At 49.0% G+C, this 21,763-nt stretch overlaps 1 protein-coding gene across 3 annotated transcripts in view; it reads left to right on the forward strand.

Annotated features, from left to right (window-relative positions):
* Window positions 1–21,763, forward strand: part of ZNRF1 (zinc and ring finger 1) — a 117,347-nt gene that overhangs the window by 84,900 nt on the left and 10,684 nt on the right. For 2 of the 3 annotated variants that reach the window (XM_025369910.1, XM_025369911.1), the window contains exon 2: window positions 14,605–14,700. In XM_025369910.1, the coding sequence (XP_025225695.1) occupies window positions 14,605–14,700 (96 nt within the window). Of the gene's footprint in view, window positions 1–14,604; window positions 14,701–16,656; window positions 16,810–21,763 lie in introns of all 3 variants that reach the window. The other variant, XM_025369909.1, reaches the window with a different exon arrangement.

Below are 21,763 nucleotides of genomic sequence, written 5' to 3' on the forward strand. Positions count from 1 at the left end.
AAAATTTTTTTTTTTTTTTTTTTTTTTTTTTTTTTTTTGAGACGGAGTCTCACTGTGTCTCCCAGGCTGGAATGCAGTGGTGCGATCTCGGCTCACTGCAAGCTCCGCCCCCCGGGTTCACGCCATTCTCCCGCCTCAGCCTCCCAAGTAGCTGGGACTACAGGCGCCCGCTACCGCGCCCGGCTAGTTTTTTGTATTTTTAGTAGAGACGGGGTTTCACCATGTTAGCCAGGATAGTCTCGATCTCCTGACCTTGTGATCCACCCGCCTCGGCCTCCCAAAGTGCTGGGATTACAGGCTTGAGCCACCGCGCCCGGCCTGGCTGCTTGTTTTTTAAATTCTCTTCCATACATTTCTTTCTTTCTTCCCTCCCCTCCCCTCCCCTCCCCTCCCCTCCCCTCCCCTCCCCTCCCCTTCCCTTCCACCACTGTGCCTGGGCGAGCTGATTGTTTTAATGAAATGAATACAGCAGCACACGTATTCTGCATCCCAGAATTATACTGGGAGCCGTGCAAGGAGCCTTCTTACAGACCTCCAGTGACAGAAAGGCTGGGCTGTTGGCATCAACTGTTATAAGTTACATAGTACAAGGCAAATGGTTTCATTCCATATGAGCAGTCACTTAGATGTGAGTGTCTTGTTCGTTCGCTGGTGAGTCAGATGCTGTGCTGAAGATGATCTAATAGCGTGTTCAGGCATTTCCTTTCTTGTTGGCGAAAAATTCCTATCAGCCAGTAGGGTGGACAGTAGGGTAGACGATGCCTTTAGGAGCCCAGAAATCAACTATTGGTCCCATATAGATTCTCTGTGAAAGTTTCCTTCATTGTCCTTTTCCCTTCCCTAACTCTTTTTTCCCTTTTGCCCTCTAAACACCTCCCCCGACCCCACACACACTCCACAAAAAAAGGAAAGTTAGTTGGAGGTTGGGATTTCTAATGACATCAATAAAGACTCCAGCTGGGCGTGGTGGCGCAGTCACTTGTAGTCCCAGCTACTTGAGAGGCTGAGGTGGGAGGACTGCTTGAGCCCGGCAGGTGGAGGTTGCAGTGAGCCAAGATCCCATCACTGCACTCCAGCCTGAGCAACAGAGGGAGACCCTGTCTCTTAAAAAAAAAATCAGGGCCGAGTGTGGTGGCTTACGCCTGTAATCCCAGCACTTTGGTAGGCTGAGGTGGGTGGATCACAAGGTCAGGAGTTTGAGACCAGCCTGGCCAATATGGTGAAACCCCCCGTCTCTACTAAAAATACAAAAATTGGCTGGGCGTGGTGGCGGGCACCTGTAGTTCCAACTACTCGGGAGGCTGAGGCAGGAGAATGGCGTGAACCCGGGAGACAGAGCTTGCAGTGAGCCGAGATTGCGCCACTGCACTCCAGCCTGGGGGACAGAGCAAGACTCCATCTCAAAAATAAACAAAAATAAGGACTCCAGGACTTGGAAAACACTCTATATCCAGGGAAGAAGCAAGCTGCAAATGGGCGTTTCCAAGGCCAGTCCTGTTTTTCTAGGAAGATCTTCTGAGGGCATCTGCCAAGAGTGAAGCCTGACCTGCATGGCTGGTCCTACTTGGACAGAGTTCCTTCTGAAGGTGGAGGAAGTGACACTTTCTTCTGCTGTATAGACAGCCCACAAATCCCTTGGGAGTGGTAACTGACGTTTTTACCTAGAGAGCAGTTTTTGTTGTTGCTTTTGTTTTTGTTTCTTGAGGGAAGGTGGTCCTTGGCTCCAGTTGTTGCTGATTTTATGAGGAACAGGCAGGGGAATTCATCCCACTCTTAGGAGTGTTCTCTGGCATTGCCCAAATGCTGGAAAGTCCACACCACAGCAGCAGTGGGTTTTGGGTCCAAGGGATGTAGGTGTGCGGTGTGTCGGCGGTGGAAACAGAGGTGGAGCAGCCATGTGCAAGGAGAGCGTGATGTTCATTCGAATGACCAGGCATTTCCTGACCAGACCTGTCTATCCTACTGCCTAGCTTGTAGGTAATCCCTAATGTCTAAGAACTAGAAGAAATTCTTGGGCTACTGCACCAAGAGGAAGAGGATCTCCTTTTTCAACAGATGGTCCATCCTTTAAATAAGACATCTCCAAAATACAAGCCAAGTGTTTCCCTGGAGACTTTACATCCACACTGTTTGAGTCATAATTGAATGCCCCTAAATTTGCCCAGGCGTGGTAGCCAGGTGACAAGGAGTTATAAATCAATATTCATCTTTCTTAGACAGTAGTTAGAGACTTGATTCACATTTCACACTTATGCTGACATTTTCAGCTGCTGCTACTACTGCTGCTGCTGCCTTTTTTTTTTTTTTTGGGTAGAGATGGGGGTCTCACTGTGTTGCCCAGGCTGGCAGTCTTGAACTCCTGACTTAAAGCAATCCTCCTGCCTCAGCCTCCCAAAGTGTTGGAATTACAAGTGTGAGCCACTGCACCTGGTCAATTTTCAGCTTTTTTTTTTTTTTTTTTTTTTTTTTTTGAGACGGAGTCTCGCTCTGTAGCCCGGGCTGGAGTGCAGTGGCCGGATCTCAGCTCACTGCAAGCTCCGCCTCCCGGGTTCACGCCATTCTCCTGCCTCAGCCTCCCGAGTAGCTGGGACTACAGGCGCCCGCCACCTTGCCCGGCTAGTTTTTTGTATTTTTTAGTAGAGATGGGGTTTCACGGTGTTCGCCAGGATGGTCTCGATCTCCTGACCTCGTGATCCGCCCATCTTGGCCTCCCAAAGTGCTGGGATTACAGGCTTGAGCCACCGCGCCCGGCCAATTTTCAGCTTCTTGTGTCTGCTGAGACTCAGGTCATTGGACCATCATGTCCCTGCCCTTACTTCCCCGTCATTTCCCTCCTAAGTAGCCCTTTAAGGGCCTCTCTTTGGAAGAAATGGGCTAGAGGGTCAAAGGGAAGAGGACCAATGAATGGCCGTAGCTCCTGCTCCTGGTAGATGCTTTCCCCATTCTTCATGTGACTGGAATGCTGTTGCTGAGGCTCCACCTGGCAGGCTGTAGCCTGGACTTACTGTACAGCAGGGTGGGTTTGATGTCCTCATGCTCACTTCCATGCACACACTGTGCAGTCCTTCCTTTTGTTCCTAGCTGTAGACAAATGTCTTCACTCAGGCTCTTCCGGTTTGCAGTAAGTGGAAAGGAATAAGTTTGAGACAGGGTCCTGCTGTGTCACCCAGGTTGGAGTGCAATGACCCAATCAAGGCTGACTGCTGCCTCAACTTACAGGCTCCAGCCATCCTCCCGCCTCAGCCTCCCGAGTAGCTGGGACCACAGGCACGTGCCACCATGCCTGGCTAATTTTTATACTTTTGGTAGAGACAGGGTTTCACCGTGTTGCCCACGGTGGTCCTGAATACCTGAGCTCAAGTGATCCACCCGCCTTGGCCTCCTAAAGTGCTGGGATTAGAGGCATGAGCCACTGCACCCGGTCAGGAATAAATTTATTGGGTCTATTACTAGAATTCAGTCTGTATGATTTTTCAAATATTCATATATGTATTTTCATATGTTCGTTGATTCTAAGGCACAGACACTTCACAATTTAACAACTTTAAAATCGAGATTTGTCATGTAATCACATCTTAAAATTATAAATATCTGTGGAATACCATATCGAAAAAAATTGTTGGCAGTTTTTCTTCCCTTTCTTGGAGTTTTATAATGGTGCCTCTTACAATTGATGGCATCTTGGAGTCCACAAAATACATTATGTAAGTTCAGCTCATTTTTCACTTTTTTTGCCTGAAGAATTTGTGAATTTCCTCGAATGGACAGATTTACCAGCAAGCTTCAGTATATTTGAGCAGTACCAGATGCAACCGATAAAATGGTTTACTCTGCACAGAGCATTCACACATCCATCCTTGGTTGGACTTTAAAACAATTCTGGAATAGGAAGGGCACTACTTGACTATTACTAAGTATCTCGTACAAGGCCGTCTGGCTAGTGATTGGGAAAGCCTGTTTTCTTCTGATGCCTAGTCTGATTCTCTTTCTTCCATACCAGTCAGTGTATAATTCAGAAACAGCAGAAATATGTTGGAGTGGAATATACCATGCTTAGAGTAGAAAATGAAGATCACTACTAAGAGGATCTTTATAGTTGGTAAAAATTGAGAATCCTAACACCCAACAGAAGAAAGTGGCTAGGCACAATATTACTAGATTATCATATGGAATACAAATATTGAAAATGACAAGTACCTAGATTGTAGTTGATACAAGGAAGCCTATATTTGTAAAGAGCAGAATATAAATATCCTAACTCCTTGACTCCTAGTGCCAACCATTTACCTCCTTGAGCCAAGCATGGGGGAGGCAGTTGAGGGCCAGGCAAAGTTAGAAAGGCTGAGCTCCAGAGAAAATGCAAAGAGAAGTTAGGAGAAAGAGATAAGAGACCTGGAAGATAGAACCAAGAGATTTGACATACAAGCAGCAGGAGTTCTAGAAAGAAGGTTAGAGGAAGGGTGCCTGAGGCAGGACTGGCCAGGACTAGCTTATGCTGTCATAATACACGGTCCCAGAAGCTCGCTGGCTCAGCTCGGCACATTGATTTCTTCCCGATGCTGCCGCAGACAGTGCAGGTCCAGAGTGGGGACTCTGCTCACTGTTGTTACTCAGGGACCTGAGCCAGCAGAGGCTTCTTCACAACACCTGCTCCCCGGTCCCTGCAGCAATCAGGTAGAATGGCGGGTCATGCCCTGGCTCTTAAAGTCCACTTGGGTGTGTGCACGTTCTTCCACTCACATTTCATTGGCCAAAGCAAATTACAGACCCACTCTTAACTTCGAAGAGAGCGGGCACATGCAGTCGTTATATATGGATGAAAGGAGGAAGGCTAGAAATATTTGGTGAACAGCATTGATGACTTACCACCAGGGGAAGTAATGAAACATATAGAAGAACATTTCCCTAAAGAAGGAAGACTTGAGTCTGCATAATGAAAGGTAAAACTGATAAGAGAAGACACTCTAAGCATGTCCTGGTAACATTTCTGAACTCTTAGGATGAAGAGAAAAATCTTCAAGCTTTCAGAAGCCAAAGGAACAAATTATTAAGGAAAAAGAGTCACACTGGCACCAGATTTCCTATTTGCAACACCAAGAAGCTAGAAGATGCTGGAATTTCATCTACAGACCACGGGGATAAAAGGAATGCAACTCAAGCATCCTGTACCCAGGCAAGCTATCCATTCAGCTGTCAGAATGAAAGAAAGGTATTTGAGCATATACAAGGATTGAGAGTGAGAGTGTGCCCCCAGTTGTCACCCACTGCCCTTGTCCTTGCGGTGCCTGGATGCTCTGCCCTCACTGTTCTTCTAATACCTCAAGGGCTCTGCACACCTGTCACCTCCTCAGAGGCTGTCCCTGACCGCTGTATCCAAATTAGCACCCTCACCCACTCTGCTTGGCTTTTTCTTCACAACACAGCTCACTGCTTGACACTTTGTTCAATGTTTATTAAAATTTCAAACGTTTGGAAAAGTTGGAAGAAGTTTAACTTATGCATCTTATTTTTTTGTTCATTTTATTGCAGACATCAGTGTACTTCCCTGATATAGATCGTTAACTATAGTTCCACACTTGCTTACAGGTTTTTTTTTCTGGTTGAGGTAAAATTTGCAAACAATGAAATCTCAAATCTTAAGTGTGTATTTGGTCGATTTTGACAAACACATGCACATGTGTAACACAGACCCTCCTCATGATACGGAATATTTTTGTCATCCCAGAAAGTTCTCTCATTACCTTCTCAGTGTATCTCCACTCCCACCCTGACCCCTAGAGACAACCACTGTTCTGATTTCTTCCACAGTAGATTAATTTTGCCTTTTCTGGAACTTCATATAATTAGAATCATGTGTGCACTTTTGTGTCCCTCACTTGGCATGTTTTAATTCATCCATGTTGTTGCGTGTATCTGTAATTCATTGCTTTTTATAGCTGAGTAGTGTTTCATTTTATTCCATGGATGTACCACAGTTTCTATATCCATTCTGTTGACGGACATTTGGATTGTTTCCAGTTTTTGCTTGTTAGGAATAAAACTGTGATGAACATTCTTGTAAATGACTATTTGTAGGCATATGTTGACATTTCTGTTGGGTAAATACATAGATGAGAAATTGCTTGGGTCATAGGCTAGGTGTATGTTTGTTTTGTAAGAAACTACTAGACCTTTCCTCAAAGTGGTTGTGTCATTTTATATTCCCTCAAACACATGTGAGAGTTCCGGTTGCTACACATCTTCACCAGCATTACCAACATCTGATGTTGCTAGTCCTTTAAAGTTTTTGTTTGGTATTTTAATAGACAGATTTATTGGTCAGTGTTTTCTGGAGAAACAGGTCCAACAGAGTGAGTGAGTGTGTGTGTGTGTGTGTGTGTGTGTGTAGAGATGTATTATAAGAAATTGGCTCACATGATTATGGAAGCTGAGAAATCCTATGATCTGCCATCTGCACGCTGGAGACCTGGGAAAACTCGTGGAGTATGTAGTTGCAGTTCGAGTTTGAAGGCCTGAGAACCAGGAGAGCTGATGGTGTACGTCCTAGTTCAAGGGCAGGAGAAGACCTGTGTCCCACCTGAAGCAGTTAGGCAGAGAGAGAGTGAAATTTCTCCTCTTTGCCTTTTGATCCTATTCAGGTCCTCAGTGGATTGGATGAGGCCTGCTCACCTTGGGGAGGGCGGTCCACTTCACTCAGTCTATGGTTTCAAATGTTGATCTCATCTGGAACCACCCTCACAGACACATCAGAAATAATGTTGAGCCAAATAATCTGAGCACCCCATGATCCAGTCAAATTGACCTATCACAACAGGTATGTAAACACACACACACAGATACATTAAACTTTAATTGTCAGTATGGCTTCTTCTGATGTCTGCTTATGAGAAATTTCTGGGGAAACAGGTGAACCTCCAGGCCCCAGAACAGAACTGCAGAGGTTGAGTCCAGAAGAGAGGTTTTGGAAGAGGCAAAAGCCAGAATTCCTGGGCCTTTCCCAGTCGAGAATGTTCTCTAGGAGAGACTGACTCACACCTCAGCAACTGATAAATTGTGCATTGGTTTTCACTTATTTCTGTGTTGACAGAGAGGGAGTCTGTGTCTTTGAGGGTGAAGAATGTAATACCTACAGCTTAGAAATGTAAAAGAAAATCATCAGGGTTACCCCTTGATCTTTATTTGTAATAAATCCCATTTATTAAAATTAGTTTATTCAAGTCCCATTTTATTGACACTAAGCACCATGAGGATGTGACAGAAAGATTGAGGCTGGAAACTAAGAACTGAATGCTAAGGACAAAGTCAAGGGGTGGGCGCTCTCTGAGCTCCTCGGCCAAGAGGTACCCTCATCTGCCCGTCTGCCCCAGGACCTCCCATCTGTGTGGCGTGGCTTTCTTTACCCTGGTTGCTTCCTTTGATTCTTCTACCTTTAGGTGATCCCAGAGACAGGCAGAACTGGGGCAGCCTTTAAAATAGCGCATCAGCATGGGGAGGGGGAGAAGGGAGGGCTGGGGAGGGAAACTGGAGCAACACGCCGCCAGCACATGGTCCCGCCCTGAGAAATCAGGTCTTAAAGGAAAAGGTTGCAGCTTTGGAAAATGAGAAGTGTATCGGTCTCCAGAGCACAAAAACGCGAGTTGATATTGCATGATAAATGTTGTAGTGGATTGGGAGAGTTCTTGTAGCTTGAACCAGTTGCCCCCATCCTTCCTCGGCTGCTCTGTCAAATGGAAGGGCCTGGGTGAAGGGACGCCCAGTTACCCTGGTCCAGGAACATGCTTGATGCACATGACCACATCAGCATTCCTGGGATCACTGTTGGTTCACCTAGCAGTGGGCTTACCCAGACATTGTGAGTGTCCCTTTGACCTGACAGTAAGAGGTCATAGATGGCAAGTGCAGACTTGTCTTCTCTCAAGAGCTTTGTCTCTGGTACAGCCAACCAAATGGCAAAGGATTCCCCACTTAAGGAACTTTTTGAAAGACAGGAAGCAGCTGGACTCTGGCTGATCCAGCTCTCTGCTCAGCTCTTCTGGCTGTGTAAACAGTGAGCTGATCTAATGACAAGAGAAAGAAAGGAAACCAGGTCTCCATTAGAAGGACTCTCTTTGCTTCTCTTGATCGGAAGTGGAGGGATCCTATAGACGCATTTGCTTGGCAGAACCCACCCAGAGCAGAACTGGGTGATTAAGGACACATTCCCCACAGTGCTCTGTCATTCGTTCCTTCCTCATTTGAAGATACTGGCAGAAAAGGACAAGGAACCAGGGGTACGTTCTCTGCCTCTGCCTCTGCCTCTGTCTGGTGGGAGGAGATGACAGCCTACAGTGAACCAGTGTCAGGCTTGGCCAGCAAGCCTGACCAAACTGTGACATCTCCCTTCACTGACGGTCGCAAACTTTTGGCAGACACAGCCCCTGTGCAGGGAGCTGCTGGAGCGCTGGCTGGCTGCCCCCCTGGCCTCCAGGGTGTGACGCGCCGAGCCTGCTCTCAGAGGCTTAGGGAGTGTCCTGTAGCTTTCTCCTGAAGGAAAATAAAAAGCATCTCTTACCTGCTCTGAGTGCTGATGAAAGTCTCCTAGGAAATTTGACAAAATCATGCGAGCTGGATGACTTTGCAGACCTTTGGTTTACTTTTGTTTTGCAGGGCTGATTTTAATTTGGTGAGAGCTTTTTTCCAAAATGGACTCAACATTTCCTGGATATTTTAACCTTCAGGTAGCTCATAAATGTCACAGGATTTATCATTCTGTAGGGCTGTAGTGGACGCTTATGGGAAAAGATTTGGGCAGCAGAGTGGGAGAATCCATCTTGGTCATCGGATGACCTTTCAGGAAAGAAAGTGGGGATATTAGTCTTTTCTAGCTGTCTGTGGTTTTCTGTCCTTCTTACCTTTTACCCTTTATTTTGCGTTTAAAAGGTAATCTGCAGATTCAGCATCTTACAACCAGTGCTGTAGGCTCAGTGCCAAACGGAAAGCAGAACTCCAGATTAACAGAGTTCCTAAGAAAAAAGTGTCCATTGTTTCAGGCTACGAGGTTAGTCAGGACCATGGGGCACTTAAGGAGAAATTGCTGGGACAATGTAGAAGGTTCATAAATGAGTATTCGGTAATAGCTGGTAGTATTTTTGTTCTTTCTGCCATGTAACTCTTCTGTGCTAGTCAGTCAGTAGCACAGCATGTGAGCAAGATTGCAGACTCTTGGTGTCGTGGGCCAGCTCTGGCTCTTTCTGACCATGTGAATCTTGATCAGGTTATGTATTCTTCTGAGCCTTGATGTCCTCATCTGTAAAATGGCATTAATGGTAGATAGTACCTACCTACCGTATATGAGAAGACACGTAAAGCACCATGGTTGTCCTTAGTAATGACTCAATAAACACAAACTATTATTTATTATCATATGCAAGAGTAGGTGCTGCAGAGGTTAAAGAGAGACTGTTGGTTTCCAGTTGGCAGTGTGGCAAGTGCCAGTCACAGTGCACAGTGCTCGAGAAGTTCAAAGGAAACGCTGATGGCACCCAGCAGAGATGGGGCTGCTGGCCACCCCCTAGTGGACTCTGCATAGCCCGTGGCCAGTGTGCCCTTGCCATGGTCCCGAGGATGGCAAAGCCAGGTCGTCATGCGATTTCCCACTCGTGTAATAGACACCAACTTATTCATTTTTGTTTTTTGTTTAGACAAGGTCTCACTCTGTTGGCCAGGCTGGAGTGTAGTGGCATGATCATGGCTCACTGCAGCCTCAACCTCCTAGGCTCAAGCGATCCTCCTGCCTCAGCCTCCCAAGTAGCTGGGACTAGAGGCATTGCACCATCACACCCAGCTAATTTAAAAAAAAAAATTTTTTTTAATAGAGACAGAGTCTCCCTATGTTGTCCAGGCAGATCTCAAACCCCTGGGCTAAAGTGATCCTCCCACCATGGCCTCCCACAATGCTGGTATTACAGGTGTGAACCACCATGCCCAACCCAGAGTTATTTCTTGAGCTATGCCAAAATAAAACAAAACAGAAACACCAGAGGTAGTAGATACTGGTGTTACTAACCCTGTTTTAGTTAAAGTGTAGGCCTCTTCCTACACCAGTGGTGCTTCCTCTCCAGGTAATATTTCCCAACCTACCTCATTCTTAAAACCCTATGACCAACTCTCCCTACCCTGATGGAAAGGACTTTAGATTTGAAGCACAGAACCCTGAGGCTAGTCTCAGCTGCACCTCCTCAGTTGTGTGACAGTGTGCTACTCAGAGGCCTTCACCAGGGCCCCTTCCCTCATCTGGGCAGTGAGGGGATTACTCTAAACATGTGAGTCTCAGCCCTTTTTTTCTAGGACATGAGTGTCTGGTGACATTCCTTTATAGACCTTCTTGTTGGGTGGCCTACTTCCTAGCACCTTAGCTGTAACTTAACCCCGCTCCTGCACTCAAGGAATCACGCTGGAATACAGGGGAGTAAATGATGCTATTATAGGGATAACCTTGAATCTGTTCTGAGTTCTCAGAAATGTGAGTACCCGTGAGGTGTAGTTTTGTTCTTAGTCACAGGTCACTTGAACGCTAGGCAGTGAGAGTGTCAGGGCCTGGAGGCAGAGGGCCTGTCCTAGACCACATCCCTCCTCTCCTCCCACAGCCTCAGCCTGCAGGCAGGTGCCACCTTCCCAGGTTAAAGTGCAGGTGTCCTTTAGTTATTTAAAGGGTTGCAAAACCTTGGTCTTTGGGGTTGACAAAAACCCCATGTGACTGTAGAGGGACTTAGGCTGGATCGGAAAAGCATCTTCCGTCTGTGAGACCACCCCATCGAGCTGTTATCCTGGATCTGCATATTTCTAAACTGAGTTAGAAAATAATCAGCCTGGTGTGTTTAGATCCAGCTGTGCAAGAAAACTGGATGGAATTCCCCTCCTTTCTTTACTTTCTTCTGGGGTTTGTTGTTGTTGTTGTGTCCTTTTTGTGGAGAACAGGGTCTCACCGTGTAGCCCGAGCAGGTCTCAAACTCCTGAGTTTAAGCGATCCTCCCACCACAGCCTCTCAAAATGCTGGGATTACAGGCATGAGCCACCACACTAGGCCTGGTCTTCTAGCTTTGTTACTGATGGATTTGTAACCATCCAGAGGTTAGAAATACAGCCCTTTCCCAGAGCTCCACCAAAGTCCTTGGATTGGTAGCATTTCCAAGACTTCTTAGCTGAGATGCTTATACGCTAAGAATCTCTGAGGAAAGAGGTGTGCCATGGAGTCAAGTGTCCACTTTGTAGTTAACCAGGCCCTGAATTTTCTGCCTGGTCGCATAGTTCAAAGCACTGCCAATGAAGGGAGAAAAAAAAAAAAAAAAAAGATTTGGAGAGGACTCTAAGCAAAGTGGTGCATCAGTTAGCCTCCTGTCTCTTAGCACCCTGGGCCACCAGAGTCACGGCTTTTCATGCAGAGTTAGGCACCCAATTAAATAAAAATTTATTTTTTTATCATTTTTTTTTAATTGTAGAGGCAGGGTTTTACTATGTTGCTCAGTCTAGTCTTGAACTCCTGAGCTCAAGTGATCTCCCCGCCTTGCCCTCCTAAAGTGCTGGGATTACAGGCGTGAGACACTGTGCCCAGCCACATTCAGCCTTTTATCTGTTTCATAAGAAACGTTGGACGGGCCGGGCGCGGTGGCTCAAGCCTGTAATCCCAGCACTTTGGGAGGCTGAGACGGGTGGATCACAAGGTCAGGAGATCGAGACCATCCTGGCTAACCCGGTGAAACCCTGTCTCTACTAAAAAATACAAAAAAACTAGCCGGGCGAGGTGGCGGGCGCCTGTAGTCCCAGCTACTCGGGAGGCTGAGGCAGGAGAATGGCGTAAACCCGGGAGGCAGAGCTTGCAGTGAGCTGAGATCCGGCCACTGCACTCCAGCCTGGGCGACAGAGCAAGACTCCGTCTCAAAAAAAAAAAAAAAAAAAAGAAAGAAACGTTGGATGACTCACGCCTATAATCCTAGCACTTTGGGAAGCTCAGGCAAGTAGATCACCTGAGGTCAGGCGTTTGAGACCAGTCTAGCCAATGCGGCAAAACCCCGTCTCTACTAAAAATACAAAAATTAGCCGGGCATGGTGGCACTCACCTGTAATCCCAGCTACTCGGGAGGCTGAGGTGAGAGAATCTCTTGAACCCTGCAGGCAGAGGTTGCAGTGAGCAGAGATTGTGCCACTGCACTTCAACCTGGGCTGCAGAGTGAGACTCCATCTCAAAAAAAAAGAAAAGAAAAGAAGAGAAATGTTGTAGATGGTTATCACTAGTGTGAATTAAAACTGCATATGGAAAATTTGACTAAAAATGAACACACGAGTCCAGTCTTTACAACAGTACAGTGAACTCTTGAACTACGTGGGGGGCTCTGACTCCTACACAGTCAAAAATCTGCATATAACTTTTTCTTTTCTTTTCTTTTTTTTTTTTTTTGAGGCAGGGTCTTGCTCTGTCCCCTAGGCTGGAGTGCAGTGGCACCAACATGGCTCACTGCAGCTTTGACCTCCTGGGCTCAAGCAATTCTCCCACCTCAGCCTCCCAAGTACCTAGGATTACAGGTACACACCACCACTCCCAGCTAATTTTTTTTTTTTTTTTTGTAATTTTTGTAGAGACAGGCTTTTGCCATGTTGCCTAGGCTAGTCTCAAACTCCTAAGCTCCAGCAGTCTGCCCGCCTCAGCCTCCCAGAGTACTGGAATTACAGGCGTGCACCACCACACCCAGCCCTGTGTATAACTTTGGACTCCCCCACAACTTAACTACTAATAGCCTGCTGTTGACCAGAAGCCTTACCAATAACATAAACAGTCGATGAAGATGGATTTTGTATGTTATAAATGTATTATATACTGTATTACAATAAAGAGAGTGAAAATAAAATGTTATTAAGGAAATGATAAGGAAGTGGCCGGGCACGGTGGCTAACACCTGTAATCCTAGCACTTTGGGAGGCTGAGGCCGGGAGACTGTTTGAGCCCAGGGGTTCAAGACCAGCCTAGGCAACATAGCGAGACCCCATCTCTAATATTAAAAAAATTTTAATAACATTTAAAAATATATATAAGGAAGAGAAAATATATTTACTGTTCGTTAACTGGAAGTGGATCATCATAAAGGTCTTCATCGTCTTCACATTGAGTAGGCTGAGGAAGAGGAGGAGGAGGAGGGGTTGGTCTTGTGTCTCAGGGTGGCAGAGGCGATAGAGAATCCACATGGAAGTGGAGCCCCGCCATTCTAGCCCATGTTGTTCAAGGGTCAGCTATTGTTAGATGTGCCACATAAGGAAGTCCAGGCTGGGCGGTCAGGAATCACAGTCACAAAAGGGAGAAGCTGTGATGTGCACAATTTAATGCAGACAAATAATATTTCAGTGGCAACAGATCTTTTTGATAGAATTTATATGGAAAAGAATTGATCCATTTGAAAATCATTTCAATGAAAGTAGAATGGAAAATATTAGAAATAATTCATCTGTGTTGTATGGAAAAATGGATCAAGGGATTAGGTTTGCTTAACAGAGTTCAACTCGGAAGATTCTCAACCAAAATTCTCCAGTATGGGTACAATTCTGTATCAGTTGAAACTCTTTGGATGTGTAAGCAGTTCATCCTGCCTTGGGAATGAAACGGCAGGATCACAATACCTGTTACTGGCCTGGTACCATGAAACAGCTGTTACTCTTGGTGGCATTTGGCTAAGGCTCGTGTGGCATCTGGGAGCACTTTGGAGGGCCACCCCTCAGCTCACACACATCTCAAAGGACAGTGGCCTTAAGCCACAAGGGAGGCAGAGGGGGCTGTGAGTGAGGGAGAGAGGTGCTACCTGGCATGGGCGGCCGAGGCTGGGAGCTGGGTGAGGGATGAGATTCCTCCCAGGGTGATCCAACCAAGTGGCTGAAAGGCTGTGAGGCAGAAGGATGTTAAACTGTTATGCAAAGGCTGAGTTTCCAGGTGCCTTAGTTTGATGCCTCCCTACCCCATTGTCCACCAGACCCCTCTGAGAAAGGGTCTAAAGCAAATAACATTCAAGTCAGGTGTCAGTGACCTTGGTTAAACCTTAACGAGGGACATAAGGCAGGGAGAGCCCTAGTGAAAGCTGGTAGTCAGTCAAAGGCTGCAATCAAAACGGCAAATGCCACTGGGCACGGTGGTTCACGCCTGTAATTTCAGCACTTTGGGAGGCTGAGGCAGGCGAATCACCTGATGCCAGGAGTTCAAGACTAGCCTGGCCGACATAGCGAAACCCCATCTCTACTAAAAATATAAAAATTAGCCAGGCATCGTGGCGGACACCTGTAATCCCAGCTATTTGGGAGGCTGAGGCAGGAGAAGCACTTGAACCCGGGAGGCGGAGGTTGCAGTGAACTGAGATTGTGCCACTGCACTCCAGCCTGGGCGACAGAGTGAGACTTCGTCTCAAAAAAAAACAAAAAAAGGCAAATGCTCAAATGAGTCCTTGAAGGAGGACAGATCTAGGGTCTGTTCCAATGGTCATCCTCTACATTGACCCTGAGCCCACACAGCTGTCATTCGAGAGTGTCCACATGTACTGTGGATGTACTGGATCTGGAGAAAACATTTCATCCCGTTCTTCTCTCTTGCAGGTTTCAAGTGCCCCATTTGCTCCAAGTCTGTGGCTTCTGACGAGATGGAAATGCACTTTATAATGTGTTTGAGCAAACCTCGCCTCTCCTACAACGGTAAGGGCTTGGCTTGCCTCACCAGCCTCCAGAGCATCCGTCGGGGGAGCCGGCCAGTTCTGGGGGGAGCCTCCAGTCGAGGGTGGCTCTGGGCCGTATTTTCACCCTGCCCTCTGGCAGGTGTCCTTGAGTGGTGGTGAGGAAGTGGACTGTTCAGGGAGCCTTGCTGCTCAAGTCAGAGAGGAAGAGGAGCAGGACAAGGAAGGAAGGCCCAGGGGTCAGGTCCGAGGCCTGGGAAGGCTCTCAGGTTGCTCAGTTAGTCCCCTGCCTCTCTGCAACTCAGTTCTGAGGACTTTGGCTGGGAGATGCAGCCATTCCTTCACCCGTCACACACTTGACTGTGGAAGGCCCCAAGACAGCCAGATGCCCTCCACGGCTCAGAGGAGGGGCCCAGAGCAAGCACCCACCCTCCTTGGGGAGGTGGGTGCTGTGTGCTGGTGGCATGTACAGAGTGCCGGGAGGCTGGTCATCTCATTGTCATGTTCGAACTCGGACGAACACCTGGTTTAGTCCTATGACTCCACACCAGAGAGCTTGACGGGGAGTATGTGTGACGTAGAGATGTTCTGGGGATTGAAAATGCGGATGGGCCACCTTGCTGCTCCACCCCGGCCATGTTGCCTCCTACCTTGGAGGCTGCCTCAGAGCTGAACAGCGAATACCGCAGTGGGTAGGATCCTGAGGGCAGGGGATTTCAAAACACCCAAGTTAACCTAACAGGACGCCTCTGGGGAACAAAATGACTGTCAACATCTGCCTAGCATGCTGTGCATAAGACTTTGGAGTTCAGCTGATGTGAGTTCGAATCTCCCTCTACCACTCACTGTCTATAGTCTTGCAGTGTACACTCACTGTCTACAATCTCAGCTTAGCGGAGCCTCAGTTTTCTGGTCTGTAAAATGTGGATAGCAATACTTGGTTCATAGGATTGTCAGAACTGGGTAAGAGATGGCACATGAAGCTCTTTGGTACAGAGCCTGGCACATGGTCGGTGCTTGGGAAGTTATAGCTGCCATGAAAGATGTGAGACCTTCTATAGGTTTCTTTTTGCAGTTTTCCAGAGCCCACAGACTTCTGCTCAGTGCTGCTCAGCCCATGCCACGGCTGACCCTTGGTTTTCCATGCTTAGTGTTTAGTCTGGTCTCCAAACCATGTTCATCAGAAAACGGCGTCTTCCACTAGAACAGGCAGTGGACCTGAGTGCGCTCCAACCCCGGTCCTGGCCCACCTTCCCAGATTCAAGTCATAGTAGTGGTTGGAAAAAGAGTTCTGGGATTTCTGAGAGCATCTGAGGACTGGATGACTTGCAACCAGCCCGGCAAGAATGTTTCCTGGGGAGACTCTTTTCTGCCCTGCAGCCTCCTCACTCCCAGAAGGCTCTTTCCCCTACAAAGCATGAGCCTAGGAGGGATCATGGTCTCAGAGCATCTCCTGGGAGGTAACTGACTGATGGCATCCACTCGGGTCTCCTGAAAACTTCTCTTTTAATTACTTGTTCAGCCAAAAGACTCTGGATGCAGGTGGACATATTACCCACGTGGCTCAGCTCTATGCGTCTGTTAGCCCATGCTCAGGTGGGAGGACCAGCATGGCCCTCCCCTGGGCATCATAGCTGTGGTCTGGGAAGCCCCTTTCCTCCCCAGGGGACAGCCCCTCCTTTCTCCTGGGCTGACTGCTGCTGAGCCTCTAAGTCTGTTGTCACATGTGCTTCAGGCTTCGCGTCAGTCCTGTCGCGTGCATGCTGTCAGGACACTCAGGCTCGGCTTTGTCCCTGTTTGCCGTCTCCGCCTGGGACCAGGGAGGGAGAGGAGCCTTCCCTGCGTCTCACAGCCCTCCCCAGCCACGGCCTCAAAAACCCTATTCACTTCTTTCCCACATGTGTGGAGACCTCATGAAGTCCTCCGTTTGTCCTGTGGGTTGCTAGGGCGTTCTCTGTAGACACTGCGTTTGTTGTAGGAAGAATACAAAGAAGCCTCAGAGGGGCTCAGCCTGAGAAAACCTGGTTCTCAGCAAGAACTTTGCAAGAGCAGCCGTGGAGGACAGAGTGCTCTTGGGCCCCCATGCCCCAAATGCAGAGTTACCCCCACTGCCCTGTAGAGAACAGGGAAGGTGAGCCTCTCCAGCTCCTCTGCCAGAGAACTGCCTGGGACGCCACCATGTGTCCCCATGTCCCCCTCTGTATCAGCACTTGAGTGCCTGGTGCTGTTGGTTCACCCCCCTATACCCCACCACCGGCAGCCTCACCCAAGGCTACAGAAACCACACTGGGAGCCAGGGCCCCCTTAGAGGAAGGGGAGGTTGGCCAGCCAGCCTGAGGCATGACCACTGCTCCTCTGGTTCTGGTTCTAGTTTTTCCTTTGTCCTGGAATTGAGAAGCAGGCCACCTCCTCAAGGGTGTGTGTGTCTCTGTATGTGTACGTGTGTGTGTGTGTGTGTGTGTGTGTGTGTGTGTGCGTGTGTAAACTAGAGGCTTTAAACCTAAGGATCTTTTTTGCAAAAGCCAGTCCTTTACCACTGGAGGCAAAGAGAGGCCGGTTGTCTCCAGTCCTTCCAGTGGACTTTGTCTCAAGGTGGTGAAGTGCTTTGTTCAGAAACAATGGTCTGGCCCTCTGTGGACACTGTTCATGTGGTATGGACTCCTCATGTTCAGTCTTTGTCTTCTCTGAAGACCCTAAACCTTCCAGGTAAGAAGAGAGCATTTGCTTCCAGGGGTGTATGTGGAGTGGGCATCCCCAGGCACGCCCAGGGCCTGCTCCAGCTCAGAGGGAGCAGACCGTGGGCCAAGGTTCGGGAGCTCCGATGTTTTCTCCGTGATTTGTCATCATCCCACCCTCACCTGCTGCATGTTACCTTTTCTAATTTAAAAAAAGACTTCAGAGTCAGAGGTGTGAGTTCTTGGAATCTTTCTGGAAAGGGGGTCAGGTGGGGCTTTCTTAGAGAGTGAAGAGATTTCTTATGAAGATTCACTAGAACTCCTGGTCACTCCCCTGAAGACTTCCCATTTACACACACACTTTCTGTGGTTGTTGGCACCAATTGCAGAAATTTTTAGAAAATTTATGATGGTTATATAAGATGAAATTTAGTTAACCACCAAAGGAAAAAAGTAGAAACCTCCTAAATGAGGCAGATAGAAAGTAGTATTTTTCTTATTATGAGGGTTGGCCTGAGTGGTGGGTTGGAAGGCCTCCAGTAGCTGCCTGCCAGCTTAGAAAAAACACAACTTATGAAAGGCAAGACTAGTTTAACTGGTTTAGCCAGTGCCTGATGCTCTGAGGACAGGCACCTGGCTGGGGAGGTTTGGGAATGTGCTGAGCCCCTGCTGGAGGGGCAGGGAAGGGCGGTCGGTCGACCCCAGAGCACCGAACGTTAAACCCCCTGTCCTCCTAAGTGCCTTCCTGGAAGGTGAGGATAATGTATAGAAGGGAGGGGGTTTGTTGCTTCTTTTTTGTGGGTAAGATGGATCAACCCGAATGGGTCTTTTAATTTCTCTCCCTTTCTAACATCTCTGTTTGTGACTCTGAGAGTGAGGGACCGTGCCCTAAAGAATACGCACTCACATTTTTACCCTGAGTCTCTGGGCTAGCAGAACAAGCATGGAGATGGGGGTCTGAGTGACGATGCTCTGAATGGAAGAGCATCGTAATCCTGTGGAGTTGTGCAGATGACCTGCTGTTAACTGAAAGCTTAGGGATCCTCGGCCTAGGGAGAATCTGGGGGGCAGCAGGTTCATTTGCCAGCAGCACCAAGGAGAGCTCCCTTCAGCTGTGTTCTGGGGAGCGGAAGCCCATGCCCAGCTTCTTACGTCATGATGCCCTCTTCCTCCCCTCTGCCAAAGGCCATTGCCCCCATCTTCAAGGCTCTTGAGATGCTAAATGTCACACAAGCTATCTTTTAAAGTCAAAGGAGGCCAGGTGCAATGGCTCACGCCTGTCATCCCAACACTTTGGGAAGCCAAGATTGCTTGAGCTCAGGAATTTGAAACCAGCCTGGGCAACATAGTGAGACCCCATTTACTAAAAATAAAAATTTTGTCTGACATGGTGGCAAGCGCCTGTAGTCCCAGCTACTCAGGAGGCCGAGGTGAGAGGACCACTTGAGCCCAGGAGATCGAGGCAGCAGCGGGCTTGATCACGCCACTGCACTCCAGCCTAGGCAACAGAGTTTGACCCTGTCTCAAAAAATAAAATATAAAATAAAAATGTGAGAGGATCTGGCTTCCTGGAAAAGCAGAAATGGCTCCGGCTGTAGCCTGCCCTGTGCCTGCAGGCACTTCTTTGTCCCGTGTCTCCTCCTCTCAGAGACCCTGTGGTCAGGATGAAAGCACCCTACCCTTTCCCTGCCTGGGGAAACTGGGTGCTGGCTGAGGAGTTTGCCCAGCCTTGCTTGGGGCACTGCCCAGAGCCATTGTTAGATGCTATACGGGCTGGAATCAGGCTGGACAGGCTGGAGTCAGACTGCGGAGGTGTCTGTCCTGTTACTCCTCCTACAGGAGGGCAGGGAGGGGCAGGTGACCGCTCACCCAAGGTGTCCAGTTGTTGCTGACCAGCTGTACCAACCGCCAGACTGGCTGCTGCTGAGTGCATGAGGAGCGAAAGCGATGAGGGCAGGCCTGCGGGGCCCTGACACAAGTGGGGAAACCAGAAACAAGTGGCCACAGGAAAGGGGACTGTGGGAGGGAGCTGTGGTGGCCTCAGTAGGAAAGTATGGAGCACTCCAGGCCTGAGCTTTAGTTGGCTGTCCCCACTATCCTCATTGCGGGTGACCCAGCTCACCAAAACAATTGTATTGCACTTCAAAGGCCTGGGGAGTTGGATGGGCCACTGCTAGTAGGCCATGCTCTCTGCTCAAGGTCACCCCGTTGCCTGAAGAGCACAGCCCCCCAGATTTCCCAAAAGGGGAGCTGACAAGGCCTGGCATGGGTGGCACTGCCCTGTCCTGTCCTTGGCAGACTGGGCCAGCAGCTCTGCATGCTGAAGAGGCGGCAGGACCAGGCACTCCACCGCACCTAGGCTGGAAATGAGGCCAGAGGGCGGAACCTGAGCCTCTGCGTCATTTGCTAGGGGTTTCCCTTCTGACTCCCACCTTCCTTCTCTGTGGGCCCGTAATGTCCACCAGGCCCAAGTGGAGATGGAGAGGTATGTTCCTGCATTCAGCTGCTGCCTCGGAGCTGCACGAGCTTTCCCTCCCAGCCAGGTGCAGACCTGTGTCTGCAGCTGTGTGAGCCTCATCCCTCCATACTTCTAGCAGCTCCAGGGTCTCTTGAGGATGTGTTGCCAGAGCTCTCCGCAGGACACTCAAGCCTGGCGTGGTGGAGGGCAGGTGTGCGTCTGTCCTGTCTGGTCTGTTCACTCAGTGACCAGGTTCCTGCATCCACCTCGGGCCCCCTGCACACACTTCACAGAAAGAGGGAGATGTGAGTGAAGTGCCTGTGAGATGGGTGGTGGTTTCCAGCCCCGAGGGAAGACACCCTTATGGACTGGTCTTTTAAGGAAAAGGGGCCGGTCGCTGGGTGGCAGAAACTTGGGCTTGGGAGTCATCACCACTTAGCAGCTGCATGAGCTTATCCGGAGATCCCCACAGGGGCTTTAGGAGTCATGATCTGTGTGTCTGGGGAGTTACCTGCATATAGCTGGCTCAGAGAAGTAAGGCTGTTTTTCTCCTCCTCCTGGATATCTTTGCTTTGACAAATAGCAGCTGTCAGAAGCACCGTGCCTGGATCCCAAGGAGGGAGCAGAAGATGCCACCGCCTCCCACCCCTGGCCCATCACAGGCGTCATCCCTCCCTCCTGTTTTGGCTCTAGGGCTGTGCCTGCCATTCTGGTTTGGTTCCCTGGTCTGGTTAGAGGGACAGGCACTGGCACCATCCCGGCCAGGCCAAACACACTTCCAAGCTCCCCCTTGGGCAGTGACATTGGCTGGTGTTGTACAGTGGTGTCAGGAAACTTGGGAGGTGCTTAAGAGCTAGTAAGAAAAGGGCAGAACCCAAATGGCAGAACGTTTGGCTTTGTTCCTGTGTTCTTATCCGGCAGCATTTGGTTTTTTGTTTGTTTGTTTAATTTTTTTTTAAATTAAAAAAAAATTAGTCACCCAGGCTGGAGTGCAGTGGTGCAATCTCGGCTCACTGCAAGCTCTGCCTCCCGGGTTCACACCATTCTCCTACCTCAGCCTCCCGAGTAGCTGGGACTACAGGTACCCGCCACCACGCCCGACTAATTTTTTTTTGTATTTTTTAGTAGCAACAGGGTTTCACCGTATTAGCCAGGATGATCTCGATCTCCTGACCTTGTGATCCACCCGCCTCAGCCTCCCAAAGTGCTGGGATTTCAGGTGTGCGCCACTGCGCATGACCATCCGGCAGCATTTGTTGAACTCCTTCTCTGGGGGCCTGGAGATACCAGGGGACATTTGACTCCATCTGCCACAGAGTCTCAGTTTGTGTGGGCCAGGAGCCTGGGTTTTGTGCTGCAAGGCCGCCGCCATGGCTTTTCTCTGACTGCAGGCAGCAGGTTCGCGTCAGATGCTTCTGGAAGTCTTGTAGGAACCAGTTGATAGTCAAGCATCAGCTTCAGCCATTTCCACTTCCCTGCTAGGATCCCAGGGACATCCGGAGGCCACTAACTCCCACAGCCCCAGGGGTGGGGACAGGAAGTTGTACTCGGCCCACTCCAACCTCTTGCTGGGTTTGTGTGCCTCCTGCCTTCTGCCGTGGAAGAATGCTGCTCCCTGGGCACTGGGCTCTGTGTGGGCACTGCTGGCTTCCCCATGCAGTCTGAGTGGAAGCCCACGACTCCTCCCTATTGCCAGGAACCTCCAGGTGGCCTTTTGCAGCCAGTGGCTCTTGGTCCCAGTGAAATGTGCTCCCTGCCATGTGCCAGCCTGCATGGGGTGCCTGCACATTTTAGTTCTTCCCACCAGTGCCGCAGACTCAGGCCAGCTGGTAAGGCACAACACTGCACTGCATAAAACCGCCTTCTGGAGTGGTGAGGAAAAGCTGCCTCTAACCTTCCTGTGCTCAAGTCCGAGTCCTTTAGTGCACAGGCCTTCTGTCCCAGGACAAGAA

The sequence above is a fragment of the Theropithecus gelada genome, chromosome 20 (assembly GCF_003255815.1).
Source record: "Theropithecus gelada isolate Dixy chromosome 20, Tgel_1.0, whole genome shotgun sequence".
Taxonomy (NCBI): domain Eukaryota; kingdom Metazoa; phylum Chordata; class Mammalia; order Primates; family Cercopithecidae; genus Theropithecus; species Theropithecus gelada.